Source organism: Hyposmocoma kahamanoa, unplaced genomic scaffold, assembly GCF_003589595.1.
Source record: "Hyposmocoma kahamanoa isolate Upper Pololo Valley unplaced genomic scaffold, ASM358959v1 64, whole genome shotgun sequence".
Lineage (NCBI taxonomy): Eukaryota > Metazoa > Arthropoda > Insecta > Lepidoptera > Cosmopterigidae > Hyposmocoma > Hyposmocoma kahamanoa.
Window position 1 is genome coordinate 6,560,857 of NW_020653852.1, and position 25,293 is coordinate 6,586,149.

Here is a 25,293-nt window from a genome sequence, read left to right on the forward strand (position 1 = left end):
GCTCGATGCCACGGAAGAAAAGGTAAAAAGTTTTCGTTTAGTTTTAGTCTATGTCCAACATGGCGGCCAAAGTACAGCAAGCGTCAAGCTAATTGTTTTGTGAAGGATAATTCGATAAATTTAATTTTTACATAAAAATAAATGTTGGTGCAGTTTGGTACAACTTACATTTAATATGAGTAGATATTACGATTACGGTAACGCGATATCATGGTAAGTAAATAATATTTTTGTCACTTGCTCTCCATGTTGGTTAATTTTTGTGTACGTTTACTTAGAAACGCTCATTTTTGTATAAATACAATGGTAATTTGTAATATTTGAGACTAAAAAGCCTGTGGGTAAGCCGACTGAATTATGACTGTAGTTTACTCAGTTACTTGCATGGGTTTTAAAAAAAAAGATTTTAAACGAGTCCAATATTCTCAAACGTGGTTTGAGGTCATGTAGTCACGCTAGCGAGTTATTTTTTTCTCTACAATAATTATAATTACGTCTCTAGTACAAACACAATTTTGTTAATTTCCCGCTAATTAGGCCATTACAGAATGTTAAATTTTTTTAATACGACGCGTTAGATTAGTTATTGATTTTTTAGGGACTTCCTGTTTGTAATGGAGGACGAAATTGCGTTTTAATTTTTGCCGCAAACGTTGTTTCCGAAGATATAAAATGTATTCCGTCATTTGTGTAGTAATTCATTGTTACATGTTAAAAATGAGAAAAATCGACCAACTGCTTGTGTATACTTAAGGATATAGTACAAAAATTTTAATAATTGCAATGTGTATAGTACCAAATGTATATTTAACCATTAAAAAAAGCTTATAGTTTGCAAATAAATAAATAAACATATTAAAAAAAAACATTAGATATATTTGCCATAATAATTTCTAGGGTGTTTACGAAGTAGTTCCACTAAACTATGTTTTTTAAATGTAAATAACAATTGCCACATTACCATCCTTTTGACTTTACTGTCCTAGGTTGAAAATATTTTTTTTTTTTAGTGGGTTTAAATTATAAATCATGAGCACAGATAGGAATTGGCACAGCTTTTTTTCCTTAACTTGAAGTAATACACATAGAGTGGACAATACCGCCCTCTAAAATCTGGTAATTATTAAAAATATAGGTAGAAAATTATAACCGAATGTTTATATTTTTACTTACAATTATTTACAACATTTTTCCTTTACATGCTACTATAATGAAGTAATTTCTAGTGACTTATTATATAAAATGTACAACAAAATACAATACAGTAATTCTAGGATTTCACAGGGAGGTGTTACCCACTGTATGTGTATCTTTGAAGTTTACATTTATTTTTATAACAAATCACAAATGTGTCTAATGCCACATCCTTTAATTTGAAAATCAATGAAAAATACGGGTGTATTGCATGTCACGAAGTCCTGGTCCAGCCCCCTAAATCTGCCTAACTTGAAGGCAGTCATATATTTGTGAAATATCAAATTCTGTACATATTCCAAACCCATTCCTAAATCAAAGAAATTTAAACCATTTGGGTTTGGAGATGAATGTTTGACATTTCACTCTGAGCATATAAGCTGATTTTCAAGTTAGACCCCTGTCCTATGTTATTACAGAAAGTTACTCTCAATAATGATTGGTTTTGTAAGAGAAACTTGCTGGACAGATATATTTATTATAGTTTCTGGAAAATTTCATTGGTAGAACAGTCATCTTATTTCTCTTACCATTTAGCTCCGGATCTTCCTGACATTTCAGGTTTTTGTCCCACAGTTAAAGCTGCTAATGTACTTTCTCTCCTTAGCAATACTCCTTCATAGCTGCAGTGAAATAATTTGTCAAATTTTACCATAAGGGATCGTCAACTATATTCTAAAAATAGCATTTCTACGTTTACGGAATTGTGTGGTTTGTTTTATCCAACAGAGCTGTAAGACATGTTTTAACCATTGATGACTAAAATTGATAATTATTCAATTGCAGATGTTCTCTAGTGCCCCTTTTCCCTTCCATACGGTTTAATAAGAGAAATAAGGCGACACGTCGAAGAAATTTTCCAGAAAACATCTTTTGTAGCTGACTTATGATAGCACTTTACGTCCGTTTTCGGACTGCTGCATTTCAGTTGACATGACATGATCGCTCGTCAACAATGGTTAAAACACGATCTTCGGCGAGGGTAGGAAGTGCGGCCCAGAGCTCATCTGCCGAAAATGGGAACCCTTCCGAACTTAGATCGCGGCTCAAAACAACTGAGAACGGACACCGCTCACAAAAAACCTACAATACTTCTAGGCAAGTGTCAGAACCTCTCGAGTTTGCCTCACAAGCTGTCCGCATGAATATTTACTCTGCAAAGACTGCGGACATATACCTAATTGTTGCAATGGTCCTTAAGTATGTGAGAAGAAGTGTGATTGTCTGAGCATGTGGTTTTGCTTCCGGTGTCGGGTCTTTAATGCTGCAGCGCACTTATTAAGTGTTCTTGTTTCACGATTCCTTGAAGCTGATTGTCGAGAAGAAAGGGTATTAGTAAATGTTGCATGGTTTCGATGTGCACTAAGAATTCTGATTATAGCTGAACTGAGTTTTCTTGGAGAGCAGGATATGTCTGTGTTGTGTTACAATTAATAGTGCAGTAAACAAATATGTGTATTATTTTGTATTGCACTTTATAATGTTAAACTCAGATGTTCTGAATATGATATTTGTGAAGTTTCTTAAGGTTTCGGTATTTGTCGTCCACATGATGTACGTGCATTTGCCGCGATTGATAATACTAAGGGCTCGTTCCCATTATGTCGTGACGACAGGTAGTCGTGCAGTTAGTGTCGAGGCTTGTATATTTAAATGAAGTATAGCAAAGATATATAGCAAAACACGATTAACAGTCGTTCACGACTTTATTGAAGTTACGACGACAGATTGTCGTGATATTGGGAAGAGCTAGAACGACAGTTGTCCAATGTGACGACAGATAATCGTACCTTCAAACGATTCTGTCATACAAACGACAAGGCGGCTGCCGTAAACCGATAAATTGTCGTCACGATCTAGTGGAAACAGCTAGACACAACAGTCGTTCAACGATAAAATGTCCACAACACAGTCACGACTCATAGTCGTGATATGGGAACAGGCTAGACGCGACAGTCGTCTGACGATAAATAAAACGTTACGACATAACGGGAACGCGCCCTAAAGCGTACGCGAAATAGCAAGGCACTAAAGATTTTCTAGTCGCTAGACTAGTTATACAACACGATCACGATATTTTCCGTGACCAAATCCAGATGTTTGGAATATTAAACCTTTCTTAAATTGTTTCCAAGAAAGCGTCGTCTTATTAATATCTAGTATGGTTTCAGTTGCAACATTGGCCGTTGAATTATTCCGCGCAGACTAAGCGCTTGCCATTAACGGAATGGACGCATTTACAATGTGCTCAATTGTGAAAAGTTAAAATACATTACGAACACTGTATTTTTGCTTTGTCACTATAATATTTTTTTTTCTTCTATTTGCCTGGAGTATTAAAGCATACAATGTCAAGCAAAATACCTTGCTCACCAGGAACAATCAAGCGCTGCCCTCGGGCGGCGTGCCGGGCAGCGGGTCTCAGGGCAAAGACCCCCTGGCCCCCGCACTGCCCGGCTCTCGCAACATGTACCAGCATCCCGCTGTTAGCGGATATAACACACAGGACTCCAGGGGACAGAGCATGCCTGTCACGGTAGGATTGGCTACGAATTTTGCATTTGGAAGTTTTTTTTAAATAAATATATTTATGGATGGTGCTTTTGTAGTGTTAATATTTGATGAATTAAACGGTTTCGTTCACTCAAAATCGGTCACATAATGCGAATAAAAGTTATTTGCCTGCTTAATTCTTAATTGAAACAAAGATGCTTTATATTTTTAACTGTGTGCAGTAGTTAGTTCAAGTGTAGTTGTAGAAGAACAGAAATGCTTATTGCGCAGGGTCGACAGAATCCGATGTACGGGAGCATGTACCATGGATACGGGGCAGGCGCGGGCGCCGCTCTCACCCCCATGCCGTCTCCGTCGCCCACGGCGCCGCTGCCACCCTTCCCCGTGCACCCTGATGTTAAATTTAAAAAGTAATTTAAACGTATTATTCGTATTTACACATTATTTACACTATCTACACGTTTGCCAGGATACAGCAAGCTGTAGTTCTATCCTTCAAATGTCTCTAACGATTACATGGCGAGAATTAAGTAGATATTTTTTATTATTTTAATGCTACAAGAAATCTGCAAGGCAATGCTGCTTTTTGAATTGTTTCTGCATTACTACTGCATTACTAGAAAGATTATTGTTTATTGTTTTGTGATGGTTGGCAATTTAGAGTTGGACTCTCCTCGTGTCGACTTTTACAGAGAACATACACTTTTCAAAATGAAATGACCATAATATCGCCAAAATTTCATGGTCTAAAACCAGCTGGTCACCCTATGTATTTTCGGTAATATTTTCACTAGGCTTCCCTTCTACGACGTCCTGGCGGAGCTCATGAAGCCGTCAACCATGATGCCTATGCAGGCGGGACGAATGCAGGAGGGCACCTACATTTTCCACCTGACGCCGCAGCAGGCCACCGAAATCGCCTCGGGAAAAGACATCGTCGGCACTAGTAATAAGCTCGATTATGTTATACAGGTGTGTTTCTCTTTACGCATCCTTTTACTTCTTTGTTTTACCAGTAAAGACAGATTTGAACGTGAAAACTTAGAGATCATGAACGAGCGGAATATTCTCTTGGAACAAACGACTAAATATCAAAAATAACTAATGTGAAGACTTAATTGTACTTGGATTGAATTACGTCAGTATTGCGTGCTAATTATATATCAGTTATCCAGCAACAGGTTGTAAGAAACTGACTGATGGCATAGTATAATATAACAAGTAGTGCAACTCTCGCCTACACTTCGCATGGAGCGTAGGGTTGTCACATTATTATTTTAGTTGTACCTACAAGTTGTAAACATAATTTGAAAAACTTAGGTGTTCATCACAGTATGCTCGTGCTATATTGAGATAACCTTTGTTAAATGCAATACTTACATATTGATATTTTTATGCCATCATCGCGGATTGGTATTTCGATTATTGTAGTATGATTATGAAATGGAACTAAAATGCTGAACAATTTTGAATTTGATGCAGTCTTTTTCAGACAACAATAAAGCGTGAAACACACAGATAGCGGGTGCGCGTCAGGCGCGTGCCTATTTCCCGCGCCCGCGCTCGGTGTATTGTTGTTTATATAAATACACGGAATTAGTAGATCCGACCCGCTCCGATGATGATGCTGTTACGTTGCGGCTATCACAAAATAACTATTTTACGTAAATAAAAGTCGACTTCTTTCAGTTGACACAATACATATAATCAATAAAATGCGTCACCATAACAATCAGAAAAATAATAAAAATATAGAAGATACAAAGGAGTTCGTAACAACGCTTATGCAACATACAACTATTTGAATATTTGATGCAATTTTTTTAACACCGAGCGAACGAGAGCGGAGAGCTTCAACTGTAACTCCGTGTTATCGTCCATATAAATACACAGAATTAGACCCGCCGCGGTACTGACCCGACCGGCGCCCGACCCGCACCTCGCACCGCTCTCTGTGTTTCACGCCGTAACGAATGACCTGCGTTTATACAAATGTGTGCATCTGTGCACGACGCATGGCGGGCGTGCACACATACAAGTCGCGCTGCTACATTTATTTGGAGTTATTAATTTGTTACAGGCACAATTGAGATTCTGTCTTCTTGAAACATCGTGTGAACAAGAGGACTATTTCCCACCTAGCGTTAATGTTAAAGTGAATAACAAAATGTGTCCACTACCAGTAAGTATTTCTTTAAATTTAATTCTTTATTACAATTCACGAAAAGAAAACAATTTTTTTGGAATACCTAACAACTTATATTAAGATAATAATAAACAAGTATTTTGACGGCATGTTTATTAGCCATGAAAATTTCACGTCGTCGGAAGGATGGTTCACAACACACGAAAATCGTCTGAATTCCCTAACACACAGGTGGACTATGGCTTAAACTCTCTTAGAGTGCCTGTACCTGTGCCCAGTAGTGGGACTTCTAATGAGTTGCCTATGGTGATATCGATTTCGCAATTGCTACAGGTTGAAAATGAAATTATTTTTTGGATCTAAATCGCGTATTTTTTTATTTTTTTTTCAAACAAACCACGTTTCCGGCTCATAAAGCCGTCTACTCACGAGTGAGTTGTAACCGTAACTGTTGCATGTTATGTTACCAAAAGTTATGGTGTTGTAACGCGGGCCTCGCGTATTTAAATAGAAGACTCGGACCACATGAATTTTATTGTAGAAATAAGAAAGAAAAAGTACAGGAAGGGAAAAGAACAGGTAAAGGCGTGAAGGCTGTAACAAATAAAATAACGGTATAAAACACTCCCTCACAACGGATTAACATTTAATGTAAGCAAACTTACCCCAAAAGGGTCTTCATAAAAATACTGATGATTTATAAGTAGTTAGGTACAATATTCTTAATGGTAGGTATAATTGATCCTAATTTTATATGAAGTCGAGCGCTTGTGCTCGATTCGGAAATTTGGTAGAGAGTTGCGACGGAAAGAAGAAGAGAGTGACGACTCACAAACGCGCGTTTACGGAATAGACGCTCAAAAAGCAGACTGTTGCGTTTGTATCAATTCATATGCGCGTAAAACGTGATACAGACGCGCGCGAGAAGCGCTTTCGAAGCTTGTCTGTACCGAACGTCGCGTTGTAAGCAAAAAGCTTATAATAATATTAACTTTTGCTGTGATTTTTTTGTCCTTTTCACTCTTCGTGTCTAGAGCAATGCATGCAATATAAACGCCCAAAACCGATTAGTAATAATTTAGTACCGTTACTAAGTAATATCTTTGAAATTAAATATATTTTAGTATATTTTATGTTTAAGACGACGCCATGTGCGTGCTTTTTATAATTTTTTGTTGCTTCATTTCAAAAAGTAACTGAAATTAACAAACAAAACTAAAATTAAAACTGTCTCTTATCAAAATGCGCAATATATACGCGCGGCTACGGCGCGTATACGCGCAGATGACACGCGCGTTTACAACGCCACTGAATTTGTGAACGTGTGCAAAGATTTACTCGCTGCGACTGCATAGCGTTTGAATTGTGTTAACGTGCGTCATCTGCGCGTAATCGACGGGTATAAAATACGCCGTGTGCGTAGGCTCTTACGGTTACAGCTCGCATATGAGTACCCGGCTTAACAGATCACGGCTGACTCAGGCTGACATCGTTGTTGTGACTTCTAAATGGTTTCAATTTCCGATGATTTCATGGTACATTGTACTCAACCAAAAAAAAAAGAACGTGACTTATTCGCCGGTTTTATTACTATATTCGAAATAAATTTCTGAACAGTAATGAATGTGTAATTTCAACACAGAATCCCATACCAACCAACAAGCCCACCCCAGAGCCGAAACGACCACCTCGTCCAGTGAACATTTCGTCTCTCGTCAAACTGTCGCCGACAGTCGCCAACACAATACATGTGACCTGGGCGGCTGACTTCACAAGGGCCTACGTGCTCAGCGTTTTTATGGTGCGGAAACTCACTTCGGCCGAGTTGCTGCAACGATTGAAGAATAAAGGAACCAAAAATCCAGACTATACACGCTCGCTTAGTAAGTATTATTAAAAAAACGTAATCCAAAATCATCGAGTATATAACCACAAATAGAGACGAAATATTCCTGGTAACACATTAGCTATACAGCTCTTATAAATATCAACTCCCGATTGCACTGAAATATAGACAGGCCAACTACTGACCCATGTGTATGTCCCCGTATATTCCAAAAATTATTCTGTATTTATTGTAACAAAGATAATATCTCTAACAATACCGTGCTGTTCTATTCGGTGGTGCGGGACAACAGCAAAACATCTAATTACAAAACAAACGGAATCACATTTCATCCGTAATTAAATATGTAATTTTGTAATTTTCGTCCATTATAGCAAAGCTCAAGTTAACTGTTCGATTTGAAGTGAAACAGTTGACGACACCCGTCAATTGTTTCGAACTCGGGCTAGCCAATCGGAGCGCAGTTGTCACAGTAATGATATGGCAGAATAGTTTTCAAACAAATTAAATGACATTTCCTCTCTGTTTCTGGTTATATACTCGATGTCGAAAATCAAATTTACTTTGACATGCAATACCAATAAAAAAAGTAAATACGAATGAAATACAAGGTAAACATGTCTATGGCCCCGCTATGGAGGGGCTATGGAATATTTAATTTTGGCCGACACTGGTATTCTGCCTTGGCCCATAATGGTTAAGAACACATTAAAAATTAACCACCGTCTCGTATCCACGATCGCGCCCACATCTTAGATGCCTGGCATTATAAGACCACGAGGGCATCTCGTTCCTTCCTTACTCGAACCTGTCAGATGTGGAATGATCTTCTTCCTGAAGTATTATTTTCTTTGCGCTTTTTGGACACTATGTATGAGCACCTGCTTGTTTGCTTCCTTCTTTGGATAAAAATTAAACATAACCAACACTAACTGATCAAACCTGAGCTAAAACGATTTACAATTAGTACTTAAAGAAAGTTTTCTTTTTATCATGTTAAAAACTATTGGGTTGACCAAAAAGTCCGCAAGGGTACGTTAACAAAAATATACTTAATGAATTATGTATTGGCCATGTTGATTTACAATGTTTTGCTATTTTTCAGGTAATTTTAGAATTCCCCTTTCATAAAAATTCCTATCTACAACTCACAAATATGGTTTGACTGTCTGTTTGTTATCAAAGTCGTGCCATTCAAAGAATTTTGTAAAGTTGAAACAGGTTAAAGTCTCAAGGCTGTGTCAGGCGAACATGGTGGATAAAGTAACACATGGGATTAGTTTCATGTGAGGTGGCCGTTGAGATGTAAAGTAACACATCCCAACCTAACAGCGACAGTTTTTGAGGCGCTGTAAATATGTGCGTGGTCTAGCATTATCGTAATCTTTGCAATTCACGAGTTGTCAGTGTTTTTCATGAATTTTTAACTTAAAACTTTCCCGCTTATTCTAAAAATGCGCGCTAAAATATATTTAAAATGACCATTGATACTGATAACATTTTAAAAGAAAAGAGTGTTGTTTTTTTTAATTTAGCTAGTGACGAAAACCGCGCGGCTTTTTTGGCCAACCTATTATTACCTATTATTTATACAAAATTGTTAAGTTCCTATGCGACACTTTACTTAAAAACTAAGTTCTTGACAACATTTTATTTGGTTTTTGTTAATTAAAACCTGAACCTAGAGGTTCAACTGTGTGCTTCAACAAAATTCCGATGATCAGGCTAATATGATACTTTTCCATGCAGTCAAAGAAAAACTATCAGAAGACTACGACAGCGAGATAGCGACGACATCTCTTCGGGTCTCCCTAATGTGTCCGCTAGGCAAGATGCGTATGTCGTGCCCGTGTCGGCCAGCAAATTGCCCGCATCTACAATGTTTCGACGCATCGTTGTTCCTGCAGATGAATGAGAGGAAACCCACGTGGCTATGTCCTGTTTGTGATCGCCCGGCACCTTATGATTCCCTGGTAGTTGATGGGTAAGTGCAGTTATATGCATAAAAACTTGTTAAGTTTGTGATTTTAACCTAAGGTTTACGATATCGCCGTGAATATAGAAAAGAGCTGAATGAAGAAGAAAGAATTTTTGTTTTTTATTACCTGTGGCCGTAGCATATCAGAATATGTGTGATAAACCTCCCCATGACAATATTTAATTCAGTTGATAAATCTAAGTTTGCTTATTTGGTAATGGACTATTGTTATACATTTTGCAGACAAAGACGACGATATTAAATTGCGTATATAGCTATCTTTGTCGTTTATTCATCGCCGCGAAAACGATAAACAAAAAATGACAAAGCTACATTTGCTTATTTGGTAATTAACACTGTTTTACATTTTGAAGAACAAGGACAACGATATGAAATTACGTATAGCTATCTTTGTCGTTTAATCATCGCTGTGAAAACCATCAAACAAAAAATGTTTTTTCACCTCGTTTGTCGCGCTCAATTTTTATAACGTTGATAAAATTACTGTGCAAATGTTTTAAAATCAGCCGTGATCTTGTAGCCGTGTTTGGCACTGTGTTATCTTTTGCAGTCATCGGTCGCCGGCTCTCGCGATGACATGCTCATCATGTGCGCTATTGTAATAAAATTTTAAAATGCCGATTTATCAGTCGAATTTGAGAGCTAAATGTGGATATAATAGCTTTATCGAGGCCGCATGCTGCGGGGGCTGGTCTCTAATATGATACATAGATTGTTTAATAACAAAAAGTTGCTAGGCTATGAATTATGGCATAGGAAAAGAACATTTTTTGACAATACTCATTTATTATTTGGGCTAATTTTGACCACGGCCTGCTCACGTAATTGGAATTTGAATAGGTAATTGGGGTATGTGGAAGTATTTAATACCTTGCCAATTAATAAAAAGTTTGCAGAGTATCTATTGATACGATTGATTGATTTATGAATAAAATAATTTAATTTTTGGTACCTATTAACACTCATTGCTAGATAGGTAATGGAAGATGAAAAACAAAACTGTGTTAAAATAAAAGAAAACATTTTTTTTTATGCTAATTTACTACATGTGTCATCCACCATCAATTTCCGATTCTGAACTTGTATTACTACTCGAACTCCAATGTTTGCAATCTCTCGCTTCAAAAAAAAGTAACCGTAGTAACCGTAAAAAATTAAGTGGCTCATTAAAAAAATCATGTTTTTTTTAATTACATACATTTTACATCGAACTTGGCTAGAGTATACGTAGATATAATTTAGCCCTTAATAACTAATTACTTAGATAATTAGAGATTAGATAGTCAGTTGGAAATTAATCCGCATGCAATAATTGCTAATCACACAGGTATTTCCAAGAAGTGTTGACGTCGTCTCGACTATCGAGCGACTGCAACGAGATCCAGCTGCACGCGGACGGGAATTGGTCCGCGCATGCGCCGCCAGCGCGCGCGCCGCAGACTGTACAGCCCGCCGCAGAGCCTGTCACGCTCATTTCGGATGATCTCGGTCAGTACTACAGAAGTTCCTTCTAGACTTGAATAACAGGGGTATTCTCTGCACCCCAGGACCGATTAGCACTTTCGTGTCAGCCTAGATAAATACCTGTACACTTGAGATTGGATGATCTACATGGTCGAGTGGTTTGGACACCTATTTTTATGGTTCCGGGTTCGATCCCGACCGTGTCAATGTACAAAACTACCTTTTTTATATTGTCTCAGGTCTCAGTGTTTGTAGTACGGGTAATTTTCAGGTTAGTTTTCTCTGTCTAATTTCGGTGGTAATTTTTATTGTTAAAGTATTCGAGTATATTATCTTGAAATATTAAATAATATTTTAGGTTACTACACTCGAATATTAAATAATGCTTCATGATATTATCACAGTACGTAAGATTCTAAAATATTTGAATAATAGAAGTTGCACCGAAATTGGGTAAACTAACCTGATAATTACCCGTACCGTCGTTGTTTCAGATTTACACAACAAGTGCTTTAGTTACTTGCTTCGGGATTAGAGTAATGATAAATATATATGATAAAATAAAAATGAGTAAAGTATGTGATGTTGTCTAATATTTATTATTTATTACTTGACATAAACGCGTCTCTTGATAGGCCTATTATCCTCTACACTGTCTTAGTCAACGTCTGTCACCATACGCGCGTAAGCTTAAAAAATCATGGCAATAAAATTTGCGAGGGATTGAATTTCGTCGCTTAGCAAACGTTCAAGCTCATTTCGAATGATTTTAAAAGAGAGTTAAATAACTACACATATTTAATTGAGTCAAATACATTATGTAACATAATTTTTATTTCTGGGTTCTCGACATATTTCTAATTTATTGAAAAACATTTCCTTTGTGTACAACGACAAGTTGAAATTTATGTACCATAAGGAAACGTACAAATTGTCGGGTTTCTCTTTATTTATACTCCGTCCAACCCTTAGAGGATGGAAAAAAATAAAAGAAAGGAGCTGCCCTAAGTACAGAATCAACGTGCATATTACCAAAATTTGAAAGTTACAAATGGCGGATTTCTTTAGTGTTGTACCATAATCTATCGATAAGTCATTATCGACATGCAAATGTATGGCTTGAATTTTTGTTTCTTTAGTTTACTGTAACCAAAGTATGCCTAAACAAACACAAGTCTGATAATTTAATCTCGAGTGGTATATTATTATAAATGTCAACACACATTTTTAAACTTCAAAAAAAATTTATTTTCAACATTACAACTGGTAACTTATTTAGTAAAAGTCACCAAACTGCTGTGCAGTTTGTTGGCGACATGCGCATTCTTGCTTAATTATACCTACTTTACTTGTATTTAACATTACGTAGTATTAATTGTACTTACTAAATAAAATATAAAAATTACTTTAAGAGGTACGCCTTTAACCTACATTTTAGTACATATTTACATAACGTCTTTTAACTAACCGTCAAGTACAAGTCTATTCAGGTTTCTGCGGATTCTAGTATTCCCGTTAATTCCCGGGCTTTGTTAAGCAAATGAATCTATCAAGCTATTTTAACACAGGAATAATGGAAGTAGTTGTAAAAATCAATTATCGGAAATCAACAATTATCATGTACTAGCTTTTCCCCACGATAAAATCCCCGCAATAAAGTTGCAAAAAAGAAATGACAAAAACGAACGTGGTGGATGCTGATTATTCCAGAAACAGAACAACATGACATTTTGTTGATATATAATATATACTTCTTTATTTTGTGTTTTGATTTTTTTTTTGAATAGAGTTATAAAACCAGTATGCATTTCATATGCGGACGGACTAACGTGTGATCGCTATTGGTCGAGCGCCTTTGGTTTGTGATAAGCTGAATGAACTCTATACACGTTGGCGCTCGCCTTCACTCGGTCAGCTAGGCGAGTGACACCGAACAAGGCAAGGCAACGCAAATAGGCTGTCTATACGTTGGTATGTTGTCATTGTATTGCAGGCTTTAAAAAAATAGTCATTTTTAATAGTTAGAGTTGTCATTGGGAAAAATCAGAAACGAGTGGATAATTTTGTTTTCAGGAACTGAGAATAGCTAGTAAATGAGTCTTGTTTAATCTAAATTGAACATAAAATTATTTACCAATAAACCTAATGATGGAATAGCATTGTCATGTAATCTAGTTACATTTAAAGTTCTGTTAAAATTTGACTCTTCAAAATGAAGCGAACAAATGAAGATGGTCTTTGATCCAACGTTTATATTCGGCAGTCCTATGATTTCCAACCATTCTTTCTTCCTTTTTTCATTTGTAGGAAAACTTGAAATAATATTAATAAAACAATAAAAACCTCGTAGTGAATTGTTTTAATAACAGAATATCGATAATATGTATGCTTACAAGATCAACACTATCTCAAAATAATCGTTAACAACAATCATCAAAATATACAAACAAACAGGCAATCAAAGTAACAAAAGCAAAATTTGGCAAGATTTATAAATAAACTACTTAAATAAGTCTAATTACATAAAATATTCGGGCTATTGTGTGATTTATAGACAAAAAAATAACACATGCCTGTGCAATGTAACATTCGATTGATTTGCAGTTTTTCTAAAACCGCATCCTTTAATGCTGCAGCGTCGCATTTTTATTAATAAATAATTATTCTCACTGTCAATATTTTTGTCCAATTTAATTATAATACATATGAATAATTCAATAATACATTTGGAAAAACATTTGTTTTGACATTTGATGTACTTCCCTTTGACAACGGTATCATGTACCTCGTGTACTTGAAATGGCCACGGTTGGCATTTAAAATGACGTTACGAATTTTCGATTCCCGTGTTTGACACAGACCAATATGTAATGCTATCTCTTTTGGCTTAAGACGGCACGTAATAGTTAAACAAAGACAATAATATGTTTATGTTTTCGACGTCGAAATGCATCATATACATATAACGTCTGATTTATATATGTCAACGTAACATGTCCTTTAGTTTCCATAGTCTAAGGTCCAACCATTTATTTAATTTTTGACATCCGAAGTTCCGTAATTATTGACATACAACCATAGACAAAAAAATGCAATACTTCCTGTACTCTTTTATTTTTTAATTTTAGTGAAGCGACGTGCTCTTTAGCTCCGATATTTATCGAGCCAACAGATTATGTAACAAAGATTATTCAAGTTGATAAATTTTGGTACCTGTCTAATAAATTGTATTGAAATGAAATAAATTATAAATAATTAGAATAAATTCTTATTTTTTATTATAAGGAATCGTCCGATTCTTCTCCATATGAACGGGAATCATCACTTGAGTCCGCCTTAACATTAATGATTAAGTTTTGAGTACATAAATTGTTAAACGCAACATCACGATGCCAATCAGACAATAATCTTCTTTTTTGAACTCGCTCACATTCACAATTAAAACTTCTTCATAAATAAAATCGATTGCCATAAAAAAATCGAATCGGAAACGCACTAGGACATCACTGATTATGTAAACGTGATTATGTAAACGTGATTATGTATGTTACGTGATTATGTAAATACCACTACGACAGCTAAAGCAAAGTGTCAAGAGAGTAGCTACTGTTTTCTACATACTTGCTGCTCCATTAAACAAAAACCAATAGTGTCAAACCAGAAACAGAACCTTTTTCAAAAATTCATCACTGTCATGTCTTCAACATTAGTATTATTAATAGCCTTATCAAATTTCGGGGAATAAGTATTGAAATTGTGGTAACTGTAAAACAGTCCAAGGTGAGAACCCTAAAAATCATATGTGTTTGTTTGTTGACATTTATTCTACGTCAGGGATTCCCAAACTTAATTTTCTCTACTGCCCACTTTGAAAATAACCTATTTTTTAGCGCCCCCATTTTTTCATTTACATAAAAACCACTATAATTTCAAATTAAATTAATTATTGTGAGCTATATTAGCGGAGATTAAACATTCATTCTAAACGAGACTTTTATTATAACCCGCAAGAGTTAACTTGAGACCTGAGCGCAGTAGGTAGTACACAACGGCGCTCAGGTCTCAAGTTAATTACGGGCTACACCTGCCAATGAGAATGATTATTGAAACGCAACTTTATAGTATTCAGACCGAGTATCTTTTATTCAAAATAAAACAAACATAATCGATTCTAATATAAAAACTAATGTGAAGGATAAATGTGATGCTGTTTAATAAGTTTGTTGACATCAGGTTCCAATTTACTCAAGAACAGCCGCAAGTCACCACATTCGGTAACATGCAAACGATTTCTCTTTTTAGTAAGCAGCGTTGTCACAGCACTAAAACCACGTCCACACAAATATGACGATGGGAATGCTATCAAGAGTCGTTGAACGATTAACCACAATCCAGGGTACAATTGCGAGACCGGTTTTTATAGCCAAAATTCTTGGTAGCCATTTTTGAACTTGATTTTTATTTGCTCGTTCGTTGTCAATTCTATAGGTTCTTCTTCCAGCTGAGGTGATATTGCTGTGTTGACATTTGAAAACGGATCCAAAACCCAGTCTGGTATTTCCAAGTTCAAAATGTCCTGGTATCGTTCGGTAAAGTCAATGTGAAGGCTTTCCAAATGTTGGCAGTAGGCAAACAAGTCGTCTTTACTGCAGAATACTGATAAATTCGGAAAATTGTAATACTCACATCTGCCCATATTCTTTTTGCGTAGAAGCAGTTTGGCTGCCAAAGCAGCAACGACATTTTTTGTTTTAATTAAATTTAGTTCGTCACCTTGCAGTTGGAGATTCATGTCGATGAACAATTTATACAGGTCTGTCATGTAAGCTATATCATTTTTTGATGTAATGAGCTTGTTGCGCAATTCTGTATCTTTAGTTTCCAAGAACTCTATCACAGAGTCAAACAGGTTGTAAAATCGAGTCAGACAATTGCCTCTTGATAGCCAACGAACTTCAGTATGAAACAACAAACGGTTGAAATCTTCGTCATTTGTAACAAAAAGCTGATGAAATAATCTATCATTCAAAGAGCTGTTACGGATTTTATTGACTGCTTTGATGACATATTGCAGTGATTGAAATAGTCGTTCACTTAAATTTCTAGCAACCAAATGTTGTCTATGAATAACGCAATGTACAGCAAGGACATCTGAAATTTTATTTTTTAAGTACGCTATGAAGCCTTTATGGCACCCTGTCATAGCCGGAGCGCCATCCGTAGCAACTGATATAATATTTTTCAAGGGAATCTCTTTCTCATCTTTAACTTTTCCAATGTATTGAATATGGTTTCGCCTTTTGTATCGATCTCTAAATTTCTAGCAAACAATAGTTCTTCACATATTTTCTCATCTTTAATAAACCTCACGTAAGACAGCAACAATACTTCATTAGTTGGTAAAGTGGACTCATCGAGCTGAATTGAGAATTGACTAGTCCTCAAATGATTGCACAATGATTCTTCAATGTTTTCAGCCATTTCATCAATTCGTCTTTGCACAGAATTATTACTCAAAGCATTTTTTCGGATAATATCTGCGGCCGGTTTATGAAGCACAGTAGTTATTACTTCCTTTATGGCTGGCAAAATTAACTCTTCTTCGATGTTGTGTGGTTTGCCTTTTTGAGCAATTAACAAAGAGATATTGTACGAAGCTTGAAGTCCGTCGTCATCTTGCTTAGCAGCCGCCGAAAAGAGTTTTGCTACACTTGGCTGAGTATTATGCTTCTTCTCTAGGTCTTGAAAGTATGCTACATTGTTGTCTTTCTTACCTGGATGCATTTTATTCAAATGATTTTGCGGTCTTGAAGGCTTCATTGCTTCGTTCGAAAATGTTTTTAGACATAGAAGGCACAAAGGCGACGATGGGTTTGTGGGATTTTCAATGAATCCGAATTTAATATATTTCGCACAGTATTGCCGTCTCTTCTTTTTTACTTCCGACATTGTTTTGTTTCGAGAAATGCGTTAGTAAGTGTTGAACTTAAGTACTGTTTATCTATTACGCGCGAAACCGCAAATGAAAATAAAATAAATATTACGTTGTTTATATAGGATTGCATAAGCAGCACGCACCGTCAGGAATAAGACTCGTTTATCTCATTCGACGCTCAATCGTTCTCAACAAGTAAGAACAATTATTCTATGAACCAGCCGATTGATGCAGGAATGCACAAATCGGGTTATTTAAGAAAAACTTGTTAAAACATGATTGCCCGCGGTCTATTATCTACGAAAATTACCTATCTATATTCTGTTTAGGTACTTAACTAAATGTAAACAATCTTGAGATGTGTATTTAATGAAATATACATTTATAAAATGATTTTCCCTTACCTTCAAATACAAAATACAAATACTTAGCTTCATATGAAATTGCATGCCTATTTTTATACCTATTGATTTGTAAAGCATGTGTTTCAATAAAAAGATATATCAAGATTGTTTACATTTAGTTAAGTACCTAAACAAATGGACTATAGGAATACTAACAACTATTAAAATGCGAAACTGTGTCTGTTGCCTTTTTGTTTGTTTGTGTCTACTTTAATTTCGAAACGGAGCGACCGATTGACATTATTTTTATTTTATTTATTTAGTAAAACAGGACAGATATACGAACTACACGGAGAGAAATATCGAACCGAGTTAGTTTGAGCACTCTCTTAATTAATATTAGTTGATGTTCACAAGTTGTAGTCGAGAGGCGAGAGCTCAGTCGGTGTCTAAGGGTCGTATTCCAAAACTCTACTCAATGCTCAAGTCAGGATTTGAGCAGACTTGAGTATGATTTCAAGCACTGGAAATACGACCCTAATGGCAAGGACTTAAGTATGAATTTCAGTGCTCACTGCAATACTCAAGTCCTGACTTGAATATTGAGTAAGAGTTCTGGAAAACGACCCTGAGAGTCTTCCTAGATGAAATTACAAGTCTCCCCCTAAGCCTCTACACAACGCCCCCATTTTTTTCTGGGTCTCTTACCTAGGTTTGCAGCGCCCACAAGAGGGCGTTATCGCCCACTTTGGGTAAGGATGTTATACATCGAATTTGACTCCAGTAAATACACTTTGTATTTTTACGTGAATATCGTCGGAATTATGGCAGAAAAGGCAGTGTTTTAATATGAGTTTTTGTATTGCTACATGTAATAATTACTCTACTTCGTTGTGTTTTGATTTCAAAGAACCTTAGCATCATTTTCTGTTTTAATAGAAACTCATTTAAGGTTTAAATTTATATGGATCCCATATTTATTTATGGCATATTTATTTATTATATCAGGCACATCAACATCATATGTATTTGACAATTAACAAAACTTCGACATAAGGCTAGGATTGATAAATATGACAATTATAGACGTATGCAACATTTGTTATATACTGCACTATACACATCTGATTTTACGCTGATATAATATAATATAATAATAATAATAAATAAATAAATAATTTATTTAGCATGCAAGGCTCACTTGTTAGTAAATACAGACATTTTTAAACTTATGACTATTGTTAGTAAATACAGAGACAAAACATAAAAACACACATTATTTCGCTCGAGGCACCGCCGATTACCACATCACCTCACCAGAACCTGTACGAAATGACGAAGCATCGGCGCATCGACCTTAGCCGCAAACGTTTTCAGGATGCTGTTAGGACTAGAACACAGTCTAGAGAGTAGTGACGCCGTCTTTTTTCGCATCACAGCAAAGAGTCGTCTACACCCGCTTGAGCAAACATCGACGATGCGCTACAATGTCGCGGTAGTCCCAACAGCATCCTGAAACCGTTATTATATTGAACGCGCAGGGCGCCGAGTGCCTTCTATGTATAGTTAACCCACGGACCAACCGTGTAGAAGGATTGACAATACGCCTTGAATAAAGTTATTTTGGCTTCCTTACTACAGCGGGCGAATCTATGTGCCAAGATATTACATCTGGCAGCCAATGCCCTATATTCCCGATCAATATCAGTTTGGTCTTTAAGATCCTACGTCAAGTAATATCCTTAGATATTTTAATCTGCACACCCTCTTTAGTGCCACCTTATTTAGATTAATTCTAGGTTCATAAGACATCACTCTACCGGGTATACCAAAGACCATAAACTCACTCTTGACACAATTATATACAAGGCCGTAATGTAAATACACAATGCTTTTAAAAATAATTTACTTTAATAATACATTTTTTACACAAATTGAAAATTGAAAACAAAAACTGAGACACAACGCTTGAATCTATCAATATCTGCATCACATGTACCTCACAAATCATTGTAGCTTCTACATATTCTATTAATAGGCGAATTGAAGCCTACATTTGTTCTACACAAAAACAAATGCAACATCGTAGAAATAGGACTTGTAGAAATAGGTAGACATAGGATTTGGGATAATTGTAAGACACGGCCAATGAGATTCCGTTCAAGATATCTGGAAAGGTAATTATGGCCATTAATTCGGCGGGAGTGTGGCCGGGTGTGAAACCACCCCATCTCTTGTATTTTATGAGTGTATTTTTCTTATTAGTTATTCGAACGTTTTGTTGCTTTTCTTAACATTTCTTTATTCATCAATGGCTACAGTGTTCCATGGGTTTGTGTCACAGGAATTATACCAATCACGTTTTTTTTAGAACATTGAAACAGCCAGCTCATCTGTCTCGTCTGTATTTAGCTAAACGCAGAGCTGCCCGAAGAGTGTCACTCGTAACCGGAGACGTAAGTAAATTTTAGTTGTATCACACTTAGAACTAAGAATAGTTGTGGAGATATTGCACGTCGAGATTTGATGGAAATGTGTAAGGGAAGGGGAGCCGGTATTTATATTTGGTCAGCAATTATTTTATTTTTAAAATTACTAATGACACCTGTTTTTTTGTTTCATTTTCTAGAAGACAGGAGGACTCTCCAAAACAATGCCGCTAGCGTAGTTTTGTCGAGTTAAATGATGTTTTGAGTGATTGCAGATTCTAGCCGTACATGGGCTTGTGGAGTATGAAATGCAAAAAGAACAAGGTGCTGAATTGGTGTTTTGGAGCCAAGTCTTGACACCAACACTACCTATTTTACTAACTTAAAAACTTTTAAGATTCCTTGGCAGAACGTATTTGAGATTCATCGGTATTAAAATTACTTCTAGAGATTTTAGAAGCAATGGATCTGACCTATACGTACACACATCAAAAAAAGTTTGCGATCACTTCGAAAAACTGAAATCTTTTTTGTTACTGTAGATTATATTATGATTTTTTCTTCTTTTTAGATTCTTTATTTAAAAATAAATTAGAACATCATAAAACAATGACCCCGTTCAATTGTTTTTTCATATAAAAAGGCTTTCAGTCCTAGCTTACGCTCATTCAGAAATCTGATTTAGTCAATTATAAGCGATTCAAGATATTTTTCGCGGAAAGTTGTGATTGAAAAAATGCCAAGAGGATTATCAGAGGTTTTACGAGCTAGAATAGTAACTTTGAGGGAAGAAAGATACACCACGAGAGTAATAGCACGCAGACTTGCTATATCCCAATCCTGTGTCGTGGCTACGTTGCAGAGGTATCACGGAATGGGGAATTTAGCTGACCGACCCCGCAGCGGTCGCCCAACTGTTTTGACAGCTGCCCAAAAGCGCTATATTAGATTGCTGGCAGCCCGTGACCCAACAATCAACGCCACTAAAATAAAAGCAGAAGTCAGGGCCGCCTCTGGGCTTGAAGTTAGCACGCAGACAGTTCGCAATTGCTTGCACCAGGCTGGATTACGAGCACGGAGGTCTTGGCGAGCTCCGCTCAATTCCCGGTAACGTCAACAACAAAGATTACAGTGGGCTAGACTTCGGCAAAATGAAGAAGGTGAGGACGAAAACATTTGGCAAAACTGTCTCTTCGTTGACGAATCCCGAATCAGCACTCATCCAGATAACCGACGTGTCCGTGTCTGGAGAAGACCAGGCGACCGTGAAAGACAAAGAACTGCCACTGGAACAGTTCAGCAAGGCGGAAAATCGGTGTCCTTTTGGGGTGGCATTATGATTGGAGCTAGAACGCCTTTGATCCCGTATCGGGGCTTCATGACAGCAGACATGTACAAAGCAGTTGCTATTGATGATATCGTCAGACCATTCCGAGTAAACCATGGGCACCAATTTGTACTGGTCGATGATAATGCGCCCGCACATCGAGCTCAACGAGTTAATGCTGCTCTTCAAGAATACGATATCACACGATTAGACTGGCCTGCCGGCTCGCCCGACTTAAACCCAATAGAGCACGCGTGGGATGCTCTTAAACGAGCAGTATGGAACCGTGAGCCACGTCCCCAGACAGTTCCAGAGCTCAGGGAAGCCGCTATTGAAGAATGGGATAGGTTACCCCAGGAAATGCTGGATAACTTGATCCTCAGCATGCCCAGGAGGATCTTCGCATGTATTCGAAGCAGGGGAGGAGTTATTTTATATTGAATTCACACCTTTTAATAATAAATTGTTGTTTAAGTTTAATTAAACAGTCTTTTTCTTTCTATGAAATTTCTATCACTATTACATTATGATTAATGGCTCAATTTTTTAAAATAAATAATAAAAAATAGTTTTATATTTTAATTTCAAACAGGGTATTCCTATTTAAAGAAAGCATACAACATAGATTTTTTCTTGATAAAGTTAAATTTAAAGAATTATAGGAGCTTATGCTATTGATCGCAAACTTTTTTTGATGTGTGTACAAGGGATATGTGCTTATTGCACACCAGACTTCTCTTTTTATTTCACTTTTATTCCATGTTAATGGACTTAATTGTCTATCACAATTTCTGAGTTACTTGGCAGGCAGACAGGTTGCAATGCTCTTACTTTTTAATTCTTTGTCTATTTTTTCTTCTCGGTGTAGTCTTCGCATACGCGTCAGTAAATTTAGTTGAATAGAAGTATCAATAATTTGTATAGCAATTCGTTTTTGACCATTTTTTGACGCTGTTTTATTTTCATTCGACTAGCGGCGGCCATATTTGTTTGCCGCAATAAAAAAGATTATTGTAGTCTCTATATAAAAAAAAGCTATTGTAAACTCCCCTCTGTGTACACTATTATATGTTATTTTCATTGTAATTTTTAGTAATTATTCACATTAAAATAAATAAAGTGGTTTTCTAATTTACATTTTCTTTCATTTACCTCTACTAATCTGTGGACAATATTTGCGAATTAAAAATCTAGTAAGTAATAACAATTTCTTCATTGTCAATACAGAAGTGATACCAGTTGAAGGCAGTAACGGCGGTGGCGGCAAGCGTGCGGCAGTGGGTGAAGGTCGGACGCCTAAAGCTGCGGCTGAAGTTCTTGTAGATCTGACGTCGGACTCTGAAGACGAACTGCCCTTGAAGCGAAAAGTTCCACAACCAAAGGCCACTCCACCTGCTGCAGAATCTACCATAAAGAGTGACGATAACTACTCTTCATCAAATGGTAAGTAATCAGATACCACGTCAGCATGTAATACTTTAGTACTTTTGTCAACTTATACTGCCCTCATTATCATAACTAACGTAATCGACATTTGTAGTGAAATTGAGTTATTGACATATTTGGGTTCAGCAAAACGAGATCTACAACCCCCTCCAATCGGTTTTTTTTAATATCTTAAATCTTAAACATCTTATTTAGTTTCGCTTTTATTGTTAAGAAAAATCAATATAATTGACATTTTTTTACTAGCAAAAAAGCTAGGTATCAGTATCTCGAAGGTTACTGAAATACAAGTGCATTATTTATGATAAGGAGGGCAGTATATACATACCTCTTACTTAATAGTAAGGCAAGGGTCTCCTCTATGGAGAATTTTTATATAGTCCACTGTGAAGGATTTGAAAGGAAATCGAAGTATTAGCATTGTAGCAGTAGAGCTCCTTGTGAAAGAGTTCGTCCAGGGAAGTACTGTCACGTTACTATTTCTGCCTCTAAGCAGTAATATGAGCATTGCTGTGTTCCGGTTTTGAAGGGTAAGGATTGGTGAAATCTGCAATTTCACATAGGATTTGTCGACTTATGTTTCAGGGTGACAGGTGCAGTGGTAGTGCCTCTCAGATCCTTGCGATTTAAAGCTCTGAGTGGCACACGACTTGTTCGTGTTCCGTCACTTGATTAATCCGAATATTTCCCTTCACGGGCTTAAGATTCATCGTTAGTAATTATAAATTCCTTTCAACCAGCAGAAGCAGTATCATCGAGCGGATATCGGTCCCCTACAGGCGCGTCTGTGAGTAACTCTGGCGCGGTAATCTCACTGGACAGCCCGTCCCCGCCAGCCGCCTCCCCACAACCCGCGCCCGCAGACCCACTGCCAGACAGACCGCATCTGTCCATTACACCTGTTGAACGCTGTAAGCTATCCTTCTTTAAGGCTAAGGATACGTCTAGACAACCACATAGCTGAAATTACGCACTTGTAATTTTGTTATGTCGTTACTCGTAAAATGACTGACTTGTGATGAAATTAATGAATGGCTTTTTTACTTCGATTTTTTTTTATCGGAATAAAGTCCGCAGTTTTTGGTTTAGGAATCGTGATGCTACGACGATATTTTTTTAGTATACGACGTCTATATTGAAACAAAAAAAATGCTGTAAACAGAACTTTCTATTTTTCGAGATACGACAAGATTGCTTTCCAGAGTCGATGTAGAAAATGGAATAAAATTAAGTGTATTGTCGAGTTAGTCGTTGTAGTATTCAGATTGTGAACTATGTGTTCACTGGTTTTGTAAAAAATAAGGCAATGATTTACAAATTTTGTGCAGGTACAAGCAACAACAGCGAGCGGGAAGAGAGTGACACAGCTCCCTCTCACTGGGCGCCCTACGCCGACGCTGAGAGGGATAATCACGATAGTTACAGAAGGTACAATAGAAAACTAATTTGCTACTCAATCTTTCTACGTAAACGAGAAAAATATCTACCGAGTTTTTTTTTTTCTTAAACCCATCATCGCCTATTGCTCCAAGATACCATTTACCAAACCTACATTAGCCATTTTTTGCGTATTCTGTAATCCCAAAGCGGGAAATTCCTTCTATGGAAAATGTTTTCAATATCTTAATGCCACAACTCTATACAACAGGTACTGACTGAGGGAGAAGAGTGACCGGCCCTCCTATGCTAGCAGTCACTCTTCCGAAGAAGATCAAGAGCCCTCCTACCCGGAGGTGCCCATCCTACCAGCGCAGTAGGCATGAAATGACCACCAATGATCGTCGAAACGTAGATTTGACACGTGTACCAGCGAATGTGTTAGCAAAGATTTTAAAAAGTATTGCATTGCTGTATCACTTATGTTTACTGTGTGCATATTTTTGGAAAATTTATATCAGACAAATAACGCACTCTACCAAGGTCATGGGACTAGCTAAGAAGGCGAAGAATAAACCAAGTTATCTCTCGCTACTAAAGGATACTTTTCCGATATCATTGAAGTAAAAGAAAAGCAATAATTAAACTTTAATCATGGAAATCTTTGTGCGGTGGTTTTTAGGCGAACGATATGATAATTTGGACTTAAGAAGTGACGTTATGTCAAGGACTTTAAAAGTGCATAAAATACTTTTAAGTTTAAAAAATGCATTTTTTATTTGAATCGTAGTTTCAATTCTTGTATATGTCAGGGATTTTTGTATGTATTCCTTACGTGGAAAAACGTGATCATTGAATATGGCTGCATGTACTGCAGATTTACAATGTTTACGTCAATTACAAGAAATATATTGACTGATGATAAATTAAATACAATAATGCGCTGGGTAATCAAAGGTACTAAATATAGGTCATCACTCCAAGCCAACCCTAGAACACCTAGACTGTAGCAATTTAGAAAAGTTCGTTTCTTAAATCGGTCCAAGAATTGGAAACGGAACCTCCTCATCTATCATTCGATTCTTCACAGCTGTGTCATGACTCATGAATATCGTCATATAGGTACACTTCAAGAGTTACACAAGCTTGGCGCTGCAGTCTCCCCTCTACAAATTTTCATACAATATTACAATTACACTCAAATTCAATTCGAAAAGGTCCAAAGGTCAGTGTCAAGCTTGATGTTCTCTTTGCTGTATTGCTGTAAAGGAA

General features: G+C 36.7%; 1 protein-coding gene across 5 annotated transcripts; it reads left to right on the top strand.

Moving 5' to 3' along the window:
* On the top strand, positions 1–24,819 carry LOC113230636 (E3 SUMO-protein ligase PIAS3). Of its 5 annotated transcripts, none has more exons than XM_026464639.1 (12): positions 1–22; positions 3,571–3,730; positions 3,979–4,118; positions 4,503–4,680; positions 5,789–5,890; positions 7,497–7,737; positions 9,450–9,684; positions 11,027–11,187; positions 22,426–22,641; positions 23,385–23,555; positions 23,973–24,072; positions 24,293–24,808. In XM_026464639.1, the coding sequence occupies exons 1-12, from the start codon at positions 6–8 to the stop codon at positions 24,297–24,299; spliced, it is 1,728 nt and encodes a 575-aa protein (XP_026320424.1). In that variant the 5' UTR covers positions 1–5; the 3' UTR covers positions 24,300–24,808. The 5 variants fall into 5 exon arrangements, with proteins under 5 accessions (XP_026320424.1, XP_026320423.1, XP_026320421.1 ...); XM_026464638.1 differs by lacking the exon at positions 1–22 and adding an exon at positions 161–213 and having other exon boundaries at positions 24,293–24,809; XM_026464636.1 differs by lacking the exon at positions 1–22 and adding an exon at positions 2,135–2,292 and having other exon boundaries at positions 23,388–23,555; positions 24,293–24,819.
* The last annotated feature ends 474 nt before the right edge of the window (positions 24,820–25,293 follow it).

Excerpts from the sequence above, each read along its gene's own strand:
- LOC113230636 (XM_026464635.1), top strand. The coding sequence starts at position 2,150 with ATGGTTAAAACACGATCTTCGGCGAGGGTAGGAAGTGCGGCCCAGAGC. Across the intron at positions 4,119-4,502 it reads CCTGATGTTAAATTTAAAAA|GCTTCCCTTCTACGACGTCC; the intron begins GTAATTTAAACG and ends TATTTTCACTAG. Across the intron at positions 22,642-23,384 it reads TAACTACTCTTCATCAAATG|CAGAAGCAGTATCATCGAGC; the intron begins GTAAGTAATCAG and ends CCTTTCAACCAG.